This window comes from Gopherus evgoodei, chromosome 4 (assembly GCF_007399415.2).
Source record: "Gopherus evgoodei ecotype Sinaloan lineage chromosome 4, rGopEvg1_v1.p, whole genome shotgun sequence".
NCBI lineage: Eukaryota > Metazoa > Chordata > Testudines > Testudinidae > Gopherus > Gopherus evgoodei.
The window spans coordinates 7049000-7063794 of record NC_044325.1 but is presented as its reverse complement, the minus strand read 5'-3'; the positions used below and the strand labels follow the sequence as shown (position 1 = coordinate 7063794).

The window sequence follows — 14795 nt, the reverse complement described above, 5'->3', positions numbered from 1 at the left end:
CTCAGTGACCAATTCTACCACCATACCTAACTTTAATTGTTAATATAAAATCTTAAGAAATTTTACACATTTGTTTTTTAGTTTAATATGTTCAAATAATTTAAAGAACTTTTACAACCAATTTGGCTAAATATGCTAAGAAGCATTTACAATACAAATACGTAGCGTGTATTCTCAACTTTGCTCTTTGTAGCAGGGAGTTATTCATTTAAATACCCTTTGTTATTGTCAATATTGTTGCAAACAAATATAATTTAAAATTATACTAAATCTAACAATGTTTTATTGCATAATATTTGTAATTTCATAAGCAATTAAAAATTCTGTAAATGAACTTTAACACTAGTTTAATAAGTCATCAGCTAAATAAAAATAAGTATGATTATTCCTATTTTACAGGTGGTAAAACTGAGAGACAGAGATGTTAAGAGATTTGTCCAAGGTCAGAGAGTAAGTCACTGTCTGAATTGGACTTCCAGTTTTGTGTTCTACCTGTAATATAACACTTCTTCCCTTTGATAAGTAGGTATTAAAAATACTCTTGATGTATTACCTGTCCTTATACACCCAACAGGAAAGCTTGTCACGTGGTGTAGGAGGTTGACCTTTAAAGTCTGTAATTTTTTTCCATCTATACGTTCCATTTCTTGTTCGCAAATTAACATAATACAGCTTAAAAGAAAAATTATAATATTTTAAGTATAAAATAAATAATTTTGAAGAATCGAGCACAAATCAGCAATAGATGTGATTACAAAAAGCAAAAGAACAATAATTTTCTTATCTAAAAAAAGAAATCTGAGTGCAATTGACAAATTATAATGCTTATGATAGTAAGAGATTGGTTCACTGACTAATCACAACTAAAATTCAGGAAGAAGCAGCAAAATCTCCCCCTCTCAGCTTTGATAATGCCCTTTGGGTGAAATCCTGGCGCTGCTGAAGTCAGTAAGAATTTTGCCATTGACTTCAATGGCACCACTATTTCACCTGTAAAAGCAGCAAAGAATCCTGTGGCACCTTATAGACTAACAGACGTTTTGGAGCATGAGCTTTCGTGGGTGAATACCCACTTCCTCAGATGCACTATTTCACCTGTTAGTCTCAGTCTAATGGTCTGTCCATGTGATTATAAATTCAGTGTACACAGAACCTAACTAGGTGCAGAAGTGCTGCAGATTAGTTGAACTATCAAACTCATTTCACTTGTTTTCTAATCTACACTGAAATTCTGGTTTCCATTACATTAATCCACTGAATAACCCATTTTCCCCATTTCATTCCTTATTAGTATTTAATTATCTAAAATCAACACGGAAACTAGCAGTCATATGTTAAGTTTAACTAGTTATTATCTGACAATCCTAGAAATGCAATGCCACTTGCCCACTAAAGAGCAAAGAAAAAGCAACAAATGTGAGGTCAGTCTAATTATGTTTGCAAATGTATTTTTCTCATAGAAATACAATTAATTTTGGAAATGCTAGCAAAATTGAGAAATCAAAATAAAAAACAAAATATAATGGGCATTATCTTGCAGTCTTAACCCAGCCAAAACTGCCAGTGCAGTCAATAGGAGATGTACAGATGCAGAGGGACTAAAGAATCAGATCTACAATTTAAAGTATTTTAAAGTGCACCTTTTCTAAAATAAAACCAAAATCCCACTCTTAGATTCTTCCCTCTAGTTAAATGCAAGGTTAAATGCTTTGTTAAATGAAGTTCTACACAGAAACCCAATAGGTAAATGAAGTTCTGCATTAGTAGTCATTCGATTAAAATACATTCCAGAATTAAAAGATTACAATACCAGATTACTGTATCCTTTATCATCAAATCCGCCAAAAATATACAGCTTCCCATTAATGCAAGCTCCACAGCTTCCTGACATAGAAGTAGGTAGCTCTCCTTCCATTAGGTGCATTGTCCTGCCATTTAGTAAATATATTAAAATCTCATAATTTTGCTCCCAAACAGACCAAAATACATCAAAAGCAAAGTAGTACTACTAGGAGATATAACAGGACGGGAACACACAGTTACTCTGGGAGAAGGGCACATTAGCAGTCTGGTCAGCACTATCAGGTGTGCTCATTGAAGACAGAATCTTTTTTGAGACTTTTTGCTATTAGCTCTAGCAAGTCTCTACTGAGCATGTGCAAACTGTAATTTTTCAAATGCTCATAAATTGGCCAAACTTGGTTGGATGTTATGGCAAAAGCCATCCCCTGCCAAATTTCAAGTCCCTGCACCAAAGCATGGAGCATTTCAAAGACAAGGGCTCAATAACTTTTTAACTTGGGCAAAACTGCATATTTTTCCCTAGCCTCATTCTTAAACAGCCATTCTGGCTGAAATTTAAAATATTATATCTCAGACACCCAGCATGGAAAATTTCACCTCACATGGCTAAAGTTTGGCAAAATTATATGCAATTAAAAACAGAGTCTGATAATAGGACGTATCAGGCAATCTTAATAATTGGTATCGCTACTAGACCCACCTCCCCAAAATGCGTAAATACAATTTGATGTAAAACTTAAATATTATATTGCTAGTGATGTGTAAGATTTTAATCTGATTTAAACGTTTAAAATATATTATCTATGCAAACATATTTCTCATATGATTAAGTAACAACAAAAAAAAGAAAGTAATCCTAAATGGATCAAGCACTCTAATCTTGTTGTATTAATATTCATTTGAACATAAAAGTTCATTTAGACAATATAAATACATAAGTGGCTCTTTACATTTAACAAGTCATAAACTATGTTTAAAAAGTTAACATTGGAAACATCCCATTGAAAAAAATGACTGTGCTTACATAGGTATTTTCTTATCTGAAGACGTTATTCCAAAATATACATCAGATATTAAATGTTTACACTAAATGAATGCAGGCTATTAAAGCAGCCAAAAGACATGAAACGGACTTCATTTATGTGTCTGGAATAATTTTTACCATAGGTAATAATACTCAGGTCTAAACAGCACATTTTGCAAATTCATGAAACATAAAAAAAATGGCTTACCATAACCCACTATCAATTTCATAGACCCAAAGCTCATCATTAGGCAAATACACTTCATTTTCTTCAATTGACTAAAAGAAAACAAATATGCAAAATATTTCATCAGTTATGTATCATATGTCATTACAATTCAAAAATCATCAAAATACATGCTAGTTAGGAACATTTCACAACTTTTAATGAGACAATTCACAAAGATTGCATACAATTTTTATACTTAATGTGTGCTCCCTGATAATTTTAACTGGAACAGCTCAATAGCTCTAGTATTTTATATTTAACACTGTAAGTTCAAAACAGGCTTTTATTTTTATTTTTGAAGCATTACAAAAAAATAAAGCATATACACCTCTACCCCGATATAACGCTGTCCTCAGGAGCCAAAAAATCTTACCATATTATAGGTGAAACTGCATTACATTGAACTTGCTTTTATCCGCCGGAACACGTAGCCCCGCCCCTCCAGAGCACTGCTTTGCCGCATTATATCCAAATTCGTGTTATATCGGATCGCGTTATATCAGGGTAGAGGTGTATGTAGAATGGTGTCCCTATGCAATAGTTTTATTAATTGCTTAATACCAGTTCTACTCATTCACTTTCACGTGGGTAGACTGGGAAAAAAGCAAATTTGGCTTTGCAGTAAATGAGAGAGAGGGAGAGGAGTAGTTCCATATTCAACTAGCAATACCAGTTTAACGCACAGTGACCATCTTGTAGGAAATGTAAAAAGCAGTACCAACTCAGGAAAATGATTAAGTGCAGTCAAGAAATATAGCACTTATGACTAAAAGCCAGTACATTTTGGATTGTAGTTGCAACATGAAGCAAAGCACAGCACAACCACTACAAGAAACCACCCTTAGGCAAGCTTATTTTTAAGAGACTACGCCAAAGTATCTTCAAAATAGAGTAAAAAGCGACAGAGTCCTATAGCACCGTATAGATTAACAGAAGTATTGGAGAATAAGCTTTCGTGGGTGAATACCCACTTTGTCAGATGCATGTAGTGGAAGTTTCCAGAGGCAGGTATAAATATGCAGGCAAGAATCAGTCTAGAGAGCAGAATAGAGAACAGCTATCTGCTCTTATTAGAATACTATTGATTAGTAAGTGTAATTAAATAACTGATCTTTCCTGGTCCCTGGAGTGGTTACTTTAACCAGTTTTCATTGTATTGTAATCCTTGCTACCCAAATACACCTATATAATGTTGAAGATGACCCGCAAAGGAATAAATAATTAGGTTTGTACCCTTTTGCTTCTTTGTGATATGACTTTAAATACTTTTTTAAAGGGGGGTTTATGTTTTTATTTTCCCCCAATAGCAATTCAGGTCTTGTCTCACCTGTGTTTCCTGAAAGTCTCTATGGATGGCTAGACAACTGGTAAGATGATAGCAGTGAAATCATGAAGTGAAACCTTATTAATTGAGAGGGGCTGGAATTTATTTTAAGACTGCATTTTTTAAAATACCATTTTCATTCAAATACTTGAATAAAGACTTGAAAGAAAACTTTTTTTTTTAAATGGGATTGCAATACCTTGGGCCCTTCAGCTGAGGACTCAGATCTCTCAATCAACATGTTTGTATCCTCTAATAATGACATATAGCAAATGAGAGACCAGAATTTAACTTTTGGATAAGCAGACAGACCACCAAATAAAAAAAAACACTTAAAAAATGAAGGGTTTCTTTTTATATCATAAAATAAAGACAGGCACAAGGTCACTTTTTGTTTGCTTTGCAAGCCATCTTTAATTGGGAGGATTTTCCAGGCATAATTGAAAAGATCTGATGACAGATCTGAGTGAAAGAGGTTGTGTGTGGTGGTAGGGGGAGAGTGGAAGAGTATAGGAAAAGAAGGCAGAGATATAAGATCTTAAGCTATGGAATGCCATAAAGAAGAGGAGAAGCTTAAATTTAATGCCAGAGATAGAAAACCTGGGAAGGTTTTCAAATAGGGGAGAATGGTTGGGAATGGAAAATTATTTTGGCAACAGTGATTTGAACGAATGGAGGGAAGAGACAGGAAGTCCAAGAGAAGGAGGTTGCAATATTAAGGTTGGTGATAATTATAATATGAATCAGTGTCTTTACAGTGTAGGCCTGACTTGATATGAGTAACTGGATATGGGTGAGGCCTCATTTCTTGGAAGACAGGATTAGGGAGATTAGCAGGCTGGAAACAGAACATATGCACTAACTAAAATAAGGGGGAATCATCCAGGGAATCACTTGCAATGGACAAGATAAGCATGGAACATAAGATGAGGTAGAGTAAGTAATGCATGGACAATGGATGGGCAGAGCATGCCGCACAGGGATTGGTTACTACAAAGTGAACAAGACAATTCCAAAATGTCTGTTACAAAGTATAGTAAATGCAATGTAATGTGTAAATGTATATAAAGGAAGAGGTTTGATGTGTAACCTTCAATATGTGGTATACACTGTATCCACCCCCTATGCTTAAGTCTGATCAACTCAGAGTGGCTTTGCTGTATGCCAAATAAAGGAACCTGAGTGATGAGATTGGAATCAGACTGAGTTCTTGGGGAACCAACTGGAAGAGGTCTTGGGGAAAACACCAAAAGGCAGTAGGAACTGAGAGCAAGGGAAAAAATATAGGAACATAGCAGAGGAAAAAGCAGAAGGATCTAGAAAAAAATCTGGATGAAAGGGGTGAAGAATCAAACTTAACTCCAAGGTAGTAAGCCTGTGCAATAGTTTCTTACGTTAACATCTTTACTATAACTGATGCCTTATAATTATTTCCTTCCAAATCTGGGTAGTGTATTCTGACAGTATAACTGCCACCTTTGGTTATATACGGAACCAGACTTTTGAAAGCACGTTAGGTTCTGTTCTCAGATGTACAGTTTGCAGCTTTCACAATGTATAAGACCACATAATGTGTAAGACCATGTGCAAATGGATTTGGGGGCTCCTGTGGTGGGAAACCAGGCATATATTTATATGAACAAGCCCTGAATTAATATAATTGGTGTTAAGAATAAAAATGCTGAATGCTGGTCAACTGCAAAGTGTCATGCTATTATTAATAAAGCACTTTATATCTTTAAATAACTGTTAAAATGGTGACCTAATCCTCACAACACCCTAGTGAAGTGATAGGGACAAATTGACATGCAGACAGGGGTCAAAGCTCACATTTTCAGGAGTATTCACTACTTTTATGTGCCCAGTTTGAGACAGACTGGGAATCTGGGCCATTATGGGTGACTTTGGTGGTGCTGAGAACCCCACAGCTCTTCATGGGAAAACCCTTGAAAATCAGACATGAGTTGTCTCAAGTTGGTCTCCCGACGTCAGTGAACAGAGAATTAAGGTACATAACATTAGTAAACACTTCTGAAAATGTGTTTGCCCAAGGACATCCAGCCAGCACTGACAGAGGTAGTGTTAAAACTGAGGATTTCCCAGCTGTCTATTCTGTGCTTATCCCTGTGATAAAGAATTCTTAAACATAAAACTACTGGAATTTGGATATTTACTTAGGCTTGATTATTTAATAGGATATAAATGAAAACACAAAATACTGCTTGTGCTATTTGAAACATGTTACCACCTTGTACAGGCGTTGGACTAACAGAAAGGGAGACAGTGGTTCTCCATATTTTGCCATCAATCTTCATTAAAACTTTCAGTGGAATGAACTGCATGCTTGTGTTTGTGTGGGGCATAGATGCCAATGTTTGAAGATGTGATGCATGACTGGAAAGAGTTAAGCATCCTGCAAAAAAAAACAACTCAAATTCAACCCTTAAGGACATATGGGGAGATAATGTTTGTGTTTTTGTGTATTTACATATATATTGGTAGTGATCAACAATGTAATCAAACAATCCCTGTCTATGCTGTACTCTGTTAATTTAGAGATCAGAAGGACATTTTCACATTTAAATGAACTGTAAACATAAGATATTGCTGTAGTCATCTCCTAGAAATGTACAGCAAATCATTTGTGAATGGTGGAAAAACAGGCAAATGCCTGATATTAATCTATGTGGGTAATTACCAGTAATGCTTAGGAAATGGGTCCACTTCAAAGTTCCAGTGAATGCCTATTGTTTGCCAAAGCACTTCACGCTGTCAAAGAAGGCCTGAAACTGTATAAAAAATGATTTGGGTCCTGATCCTGTTTATCTCAGAACTGCTTGAGGCTTCATGCAGGGGAAGCCTAAGCCATAAGGACTGAGATCCCAGTCCTGACTGGACGACCCTGAATATAAACATTGGACTACAACCTATGAACTATTTCTGAAAGAACTCTGCATTTACAAAGCTCTCCATCTCTGCTATGAATTTGAATTTCAAGATTGTACTCAAATCTGTACATATACCGATCTTTTAACCATACTCTCTATCTTTTCTTTTTTAATAAATTTTAGTTTAGTTAATAAGAATTGGCTGTAAGCGTGTATTTGGGTAAGAACTGAAATATTCATTAACCTGGGAGGTAATGTGTCTGATCCTTTGGGATTGGTAGAACTTTTTTATATGATTAATAAGATTTTCATCAATCTTCATTATATTTGACTTAGGTATCTAGGGGAGGCCTTAGGCTGGGTTACTTTCAGGGAACTGTGTTGTTAGCTTCTGGATAATCAGTAAGATATTACAGAATCTATTTTGTGCTGGTTTGGTAAATCTAAGTGTTGGAGTATCCACCAGTTTTGGGGATTGTCTGCCCTATTCTTTGCAGTTCACTCTAAATGAGTGACCTCAGTTGGCTCCTTTGGGACTTTGGTCACAGAAGGTTATTAAGGATATTTCAGACAAAATTCAGACATGGTTAAATTAGAGAGATTCCAGTGACTTCAGTGATATTGCACTTGTTTATACCAGAACTGAATATGGCCCTCTGATGGAAAAATATGGATACCTCCTATCACCTTACTACTGACTTGCATTACAATTAATGGATTTATTTTTTGAGGAGGCAAGGAGAAAAGATCTTTACACAAATAACAGTTTTAGTTAAAATATCAGGGGCTGTCACTCTGAAGCAGGAACATGAGCTACAGATGGGGAACCCTGGACGGATGGCAAATTGTGGCACATAATTTATTGATTCATATATCACAGATTCATAGATTCCATGACGAGAAGGGACCACTGATCATCGAATCTGACCTTCTATATTACACAGGCCATACAACTTCCCCAAAATAATTCCTAGAGCATATATTTTAGAAAAATATCCAATCTTGGTTTAAAAATTGGCAGGGTGGAGAATCCACCATAAGCCTTGATAAATTGTTTCAATCGTTAATTACTCTTACTGGTAAAAATTACTAGGGCTGTCATGTGATAAAAACACGATTAATCACACAATCAAAAAAATTGCGATTTAAAAAAAATTAATCACAATTAATCGCACGATTAATCATGCTGTTAATAGAATACCATTTATTTAAATATTTGTGGATGTTTTCTACATTTTCAAATATATTAATTTCAATTACAACACAGAATACAAAGTGTACAGTGCTCACTTTATATTTTTTATTACAAATCTTTGCACTGGAAAAAATAAAAGAAATAGTATTTTTCAATTCACCTAATACAAATAATGTAGTGCAATCTCTTTATCATGAAAGTTGAACTTACAAATGTAGAATTATGTAAAAAAAAACTGCATTCAAAAATAAAACAATGTAAAACTTTGAGACTACAAGTCCACTCAGTCCTACTTCTTGTTCAGCCAATACTCAGACAAACAAGTTTGTTTACATTTGCAGGAGATAATGCTGTCTGCTTCTTGTTTACAATGTCACCTGAAAGTGAGAACAGGCATTGCATGGCATTGTTGAAGTTGACGTAATAATATATTTACGTGCCAGATGTGCTAAAGATTCTTATGTCCCTTCATGTGTCAACCACCATTCCAGAGGACATGTATCCATGCTGATGACAAATTCTGCTTGATAATAATCCCAAGCAGTGCAGACCGATGCATGTTCATTTTCATCATCTGAGTCAAATGCCACAAAAAGAAGGTTGATTTTCTTTGTTGGTGGTTCAGGTTCTTTAGTTTCTGCATCAGAGTGTTGCTCTTTTAAGACTTCTGAAAGTATACTCCATGCCTCCTCCCTCAGATTTTGGAAGGCACTTTAGATTTTTAAACCTTGGGTTGAGTGTTATAGCTATCTTTAGAAATCTCATATTGGAACCTTCTTTGAGTTTTGTCAAATCTGCAGTAAAAGTGTTCTTAAATCAAACATATGCTGGGTCATCATTCTAGACTACCATAATACAAAATATGTGGCAGAATGCGGGTAAAGCCATGGAGCAGGAGACATACAATTCTCCTCCAAGGAGTTCAGTTACAAATTTAATTAACACATTTTTTTAAGCAAGCATCATCAGCGTGGAAGCATGTCCTCTGGAATGGTGGCCAAAGCATGAAGAAGCACAAGAATATTCAGCATATCTGGCATGTAAATACCTTGCAATGATGGCAACAAAAGTGCCATGCGAATGCCTTTTCTCACTTTCAGGTGACATTGTAAATAAGAATAGGGCAGCATTATCTCCCATAAATGTAAACACACTTACTTCTCTTAGCAATTGGCTGAACAAGAAATAGGACTGAGTGGACTTGTAGGATCTGAAGTTTTACATTGTTTTGTTATTGAGTGCAGTTATGTAACAAAAAAAATCTACATTTGTAAGTTGCACTTTCACGACAGAGATTGCACTAAAGTACTTGTATGAGGTGAACTGAAAAATACCATTTCTTATGTTTGTCATTTTTACAATGCAAATATTTGTAATCAAAAGTAATATAAAGTGAGCACTGAACACTTTGTATTGTGTTGTAATTGAAATCATTATATTTGAAAATGTAGAAAAACATCCAAAATATTTAATAAATTTCAATTGGTATTCTATTGTTTAACAGTGTGATTAATTTTTTTAATCTAGTATCTACGATTAAAGAAGGATGTTGATAAATTGGAGAGGGGTTCAGAGAAGATCCACAAGAATGATTAAAGGATTAGAAAACATGCCTGATAGTGATAGACTCAAAAAGCTCTATCTGTTTATTTTAACAAAGAGAAGGTTAAGGGGTAATTTGATTACAATCAAACGGGGAACAAACATTTAATAATGGGCTCTTCAGTGTAGAAGAGGAAGGTATAATATGATCCAGTGGCTAGAAACTGAATCTAGACAAATTCAGACTGGAAATAAGGGCTGTAATTTTTAAGGCTGTCGATTAATTGCAATTAACTCATGCAATTAACTCAAAAAAAATTCATCGTGATTTAAAAAATTAATAGCAGTTTTAATTCCAAAATCAAATCCAAGGAACAGGTTTATTTTAGCATAGGCACAGAATGCCACACCCTAGTGCAGTGGTTTTCAAACTTGTATTCTGGCGACCCAGTTGAAGAAAATTATTGATGCCTGCGACCCAATGGAGCTGGGAATGAGGGGTTTGGTGTGTGGGAGGGGTTCAGGGCTGGGGCAGAGGGTTGGGGTATGGGGGTGAGGGCTGCGGGGTGGGGCTGGGAATGAGGGGCCACCTGCCCTTTGCAGAATGTTCTTTCAATTCCTCTGAGAACTGAATCCCCAACAAGGATCATCCGTCTTCTTTGGACAGTTGTAGAACTCTTTGTGGGAAAGCCTGATTTTCTTACAGGTAGGACCAAGCTGACATCAAGAGATGTGTCCTGTACATCTCTCCATTCCCTTGCACCAGCTGGATTTTGTTTCCAAACAGGACCTGGTATTGAATGGAAACTACTGGCTGTGTGGAATTCTTCCTACTCCTCTTCTCTCTGAGGGCCACAGCCTGACCATCCTTGTCTATTTCCAGGCATGTAGGATGCTTCCATGACCTCTTGCTTCTGGTCGTTACAAACCACTAGGCTGCATCTCGGACTTTCTTTCTGACTCCTTCGTGGCCAGGTCTGTTCTTCCTTGAATCTGGGTTACCAATGTTTCCTGAACCTGATTGTGTAGGAATGCCTCCGTTTCTCAATACTATCTTTATTTGCCCCTCCAAGCCTGTAGCATGGCCACCCATTTGCGTTTCATAAACAGGAAGTCGCTTCTGGCTTCAGGCAGTAAAGAAAAATGGTACCTCCGTTACAGGTCACCAACACTGTTCATTGCTGGCCATCTTGAAATCGCATGTAGAATCAAATCTGAAAGGAAAACCTCTCACAATCTTTCTCTTAACTCCCTCTGAAACTCTCCTATTAGCTACCCTCTGTTCGGGTCTTTTGAGTTTGCCTAGCAAGTGACCAAGTCTTCCTGCTTAGCTCAGTTCAACTCTGCCCCTCACCACCAGGGAGCAATTAACTACTCTGAGACTTCAAACAGCTATGCTGATCAAAGCTCCAAGGGTTAAACCTCATGGCCTTTACCAAGGCACCAACAAACAGATCCATTTCAGCTGCTTACTCAGGTACCTATGGCCCAGCTGTGCAGAACCTACAGAGAGCAAACAAAGAACCCATAGCCAGATCAAATGCACAACTCATCAAGTCCTGCTACCTCCAAGCACAGATTCCACAGCTATACCCTCTGAAACTCCTGTTAGCTGCCTCTGTTCTGGTGACAGTTAACACCCTATAAGTCTGGTGTACTAAAGTGTCAGGGTGGTTTATTTGTGTCACACTTTCCATGCTTAGTAAACAATCACATTAGGTACCACTGACAGAAAAGGTGGCTGGGGACAGGCGGGTATGACAGGAGTTCCTACTTGGGATCCCCTCCCGAAGCAGCTGCTAAATGTGACTAGGTGGACAGCACATAGGTGTTACAAATGGAAGCATTTTTGCTAAGGAACTCTTCCCTGAGCAGATGGGAAACAGGATGGCGGCCAGACACTTGTGGGTGTGTTTTATTCAGAAAACCACTCCCCATAGGAGCAGATAGGAAATGTGAACAGGGCACAGGGGCATGTGCCATCTTTATCAGGACAGCCCTCTGGAGCAGATGGGAAATGTCAATAGGGCACAGGGGTGTGTGCAATCTTTATCAGGCCACCCCACTGGAGCTCATGGGAAGTGTATCTGGGACGAGAGTGAAGTCCCCAGGCTCATTTTCAAGCCTTAGGCTCCCTGGAGGAACCACGCAGGCGCCCCTTCCCCTCGGCTAGGCGACCGTTATGGTCGTTGAGAATCCAGCGCAGCAACACGAGCGTTCGACAGCTGAGATTTGAAATACCCGCTCCCTTCCCGCGCGCATGTCCCGCCCAACCAATCAGCGACGAATTGACGTAAAGAACGTGCACGCCCCTCCCCCCGTCCGTGTTGCGGCTGTAGCCCTGTCACGAGGAACAAGGCTTAACCCGCAGTTAGCAGTGGCTTCTCTGGGGGCAGCGGAGGAACCTGGGTGCTAGTAACTGCTGCTCCCGCCCAGCCCAGGATGCCGTGGGGCAACAAAGCCCACCCCAACCCGATGCCCCAGGCCGCCTCCTCCCTGCTTACCACGTATCCCCCCCACACATAGAGAAAGTTCCCATCCACCACGGCGCAGTGGCCGCTCCGTTCCTCGGCCACGCAGAACTGCTGAGACGCAGGAGCACACGCCGCCATCTTATGAAGGGGAGGAAGGGAGGCGACTACTGCAACGACCGTGCCCCGCCACCACCTTCTGGAGCGCCACCTGCTCTCCGCCGCTCGGGCACCTCAGGCGGACGGGAAGCGGAGAGGGTCCAAACTATGGGGAGTGGCGGAACGAGCAGCACGGCAGCGCCTCCTTCTCTCCCCCCGCCCCAAATCAGGCGCTCACGTGGGAGGAAGTGGGGAGGCTGCGGGATCAGCGAGGGGAATCGGGGCTAGGTATGGGGGTCTGCTCCCCGCATCTGCTTCTCAAGTGGGCCGCTTACTGGTAGCAGGTTGAAGTGGGGGTAGTTTGCACCTCATGTAGAGGGCGCAGGCCCCCACTGCTGTGCTGGTTTGCTCCCCCTTTGGACAAAATAAGAACTGTCTCATAGTTTTGCTCTAGCTCATCATGGGGGACATTGTGTCCCCAATCCCAGGGCAGCAGGACCTCAGGCACCCAACATCCAGGCCCGCTGGCTTTGAAATTGAAGAAGTGATCACATGGGGTCACGAGGCATGTGCAGCAGGGGCTTGTCTATATTACAAACTTTCATTGTGCTTGAACGTGATAGTGAATGGCCCACTTAAGATGATGCTGACTGATTTGCCCTAGTCTGTGCTGACTGCTAAATTGTGGTCAGTGGCCTTATGTCATCCAGCGTTGGTCAAACACAATGGGAACAAAGGAACTATTGTACTGTATTGGGTCAGACCCATAATCAAGCTCATCCATTACCTGTCTGATGTGGCTGACATCAAATGTTTTCAGAGAAAGGTGCAAGAAACCCCACAGTGGGCAGATATGGGTTAATCTGTGCCCCATTCTAGATTTAGCCTAATCCTTATGTTGCCGGCAGATAACTGCCTGAGGCCAAGCAACAGCGGGAGGGTCTGTCGCCTGGTGTGCCACACCAATAAACACACCAGGGTGGAGAAGCAAACCAAGTTTATTTGAGATCTCAAAGCGGTGCAGGGAGATTGACTCAGATCAAGCACACCTAAAACAAGCAGTCTGTTCCTTTATATCCATGAGAACTTTTCTCACTGACTAGCAATCCCCCGTTTCCCCTCCCTCCTCCTCCTTCCTCCCCCTGTAGCAATAACATAAGCGCAGGTGCATTAAGTAATCTTGGCCGCGGCAGCTCGTTAGTAAGTTTTCCTTCTGCAAGTTATCTTGTCCTTCTGCTAAAGGTGCACAGGCCTTATTATTTCTGCTTTAGACCAGTTAGAACTGTTGCAACTGATAACGGCTGTTACACCTGGCCTTTTAGGTCGATTAAAGTTCAAACATGGAGGGACTCTTGTCTGCTGAGGCCTAAAACCAGGAAGGCTCCATACTCTTGTGGCCTTCTACCCTCCCAAGTTACGTAGGGTTATGCTTAGTGACACCAACAACTCCCTCCTTTGAGAATACTCAACAAACTTTTGGCTGAGTGTTCTCACATTTAAAGGATAACATGTGATTAAGCTCTAGGGAGCTGGAGTGCTTTACAGCAAGCAAGCAAGAGAAGAGTAACAATACACAACACCACACCAGTGAGCAGGAGGTGAACAATGCCTTCTCCTAGTTCTCCCAGGTTGAGTAATCAGCCCCAGAGGGAATCAGAAAGAGTAGGTTTCCTTTCCTGGGCCTTCCACTGTTCAAAAGCCTGTTTGGCTGACAGGATGTGCTTCACAATATCCTGTGCGCTTTCTGGGACATAAGTACAGCATTCATCCCCTATAAGGGCGCACACCCAGCCCTGGGAAGCCACACTTCCACCCAGGAAGTGTCCAAGTATGTCTCCATGATCACAGATCAGATGGTATTCCTGATGCGTCTGTAAGGGCAGTGGGCCAAGTCTGGTACTCAAGATCACTCCGAATGGCCATCAGCTGGTCATTTAGGAAATCGCAAATTCCTAAACATACTAGATCCCACTGCAATGCCTTCCCAGCCTCAGTTATATTTAATACCATCTTTTCTTGGTGTAGTACTATAATACACCTGTTATTTAACTATTCTCAGGTACTGTCAAAAGGCATTTCCATTAATAGCATACATTATTAGTCACTGGAATGGTTTCAATACGGGTAAAATTTCTAGTAGCAGAACAAACTCTTTGGGTACTTGTTATTTAAAATCCAATTAGAGAGAGATATATATGCTGAAGGATTTATCCAAAACAC

At 39.5% G+C, this 14795-nt stretch overlaps 1 protein-coding gene across 3 annotated transcripts in view; it reads right to left on the bottom strand.

Annotated features, from left to right (window-relative positions):
• KLHDC1 (kelch domain containing 1) overlaps positions 1-12778 on the bottom strand; it is a 58178-nt gene extending 45400 nt beyond the window's left edge. For all 3 annotated transcript variants that reach the window (XM_030562809.1, XM_030562807.1, XM_030562808.1), the window contains exons 1-4: positions 12510-12778; positions 3036-3106; positions 1811-1928; positions 554-672 (exon numbers count right to left, since the gene is read on the bottom strand). In XM_030562809.1, the coding sequence (XP_030418669.1) occupies positions 554-672; positions 1811-1928; positions 3036-3106; positions 12510-12617 (416 nt within the window). In that variant the 5' untranslated portion in view covers positions 12618-12778. The remainder of the gene's footprint in view (positions 1-553; positions 673-1810; positions 1929-3035; positions 3107-12509) is intronic.
• Positions 12779-14795: the final 2017 nt, after the last annotated feature.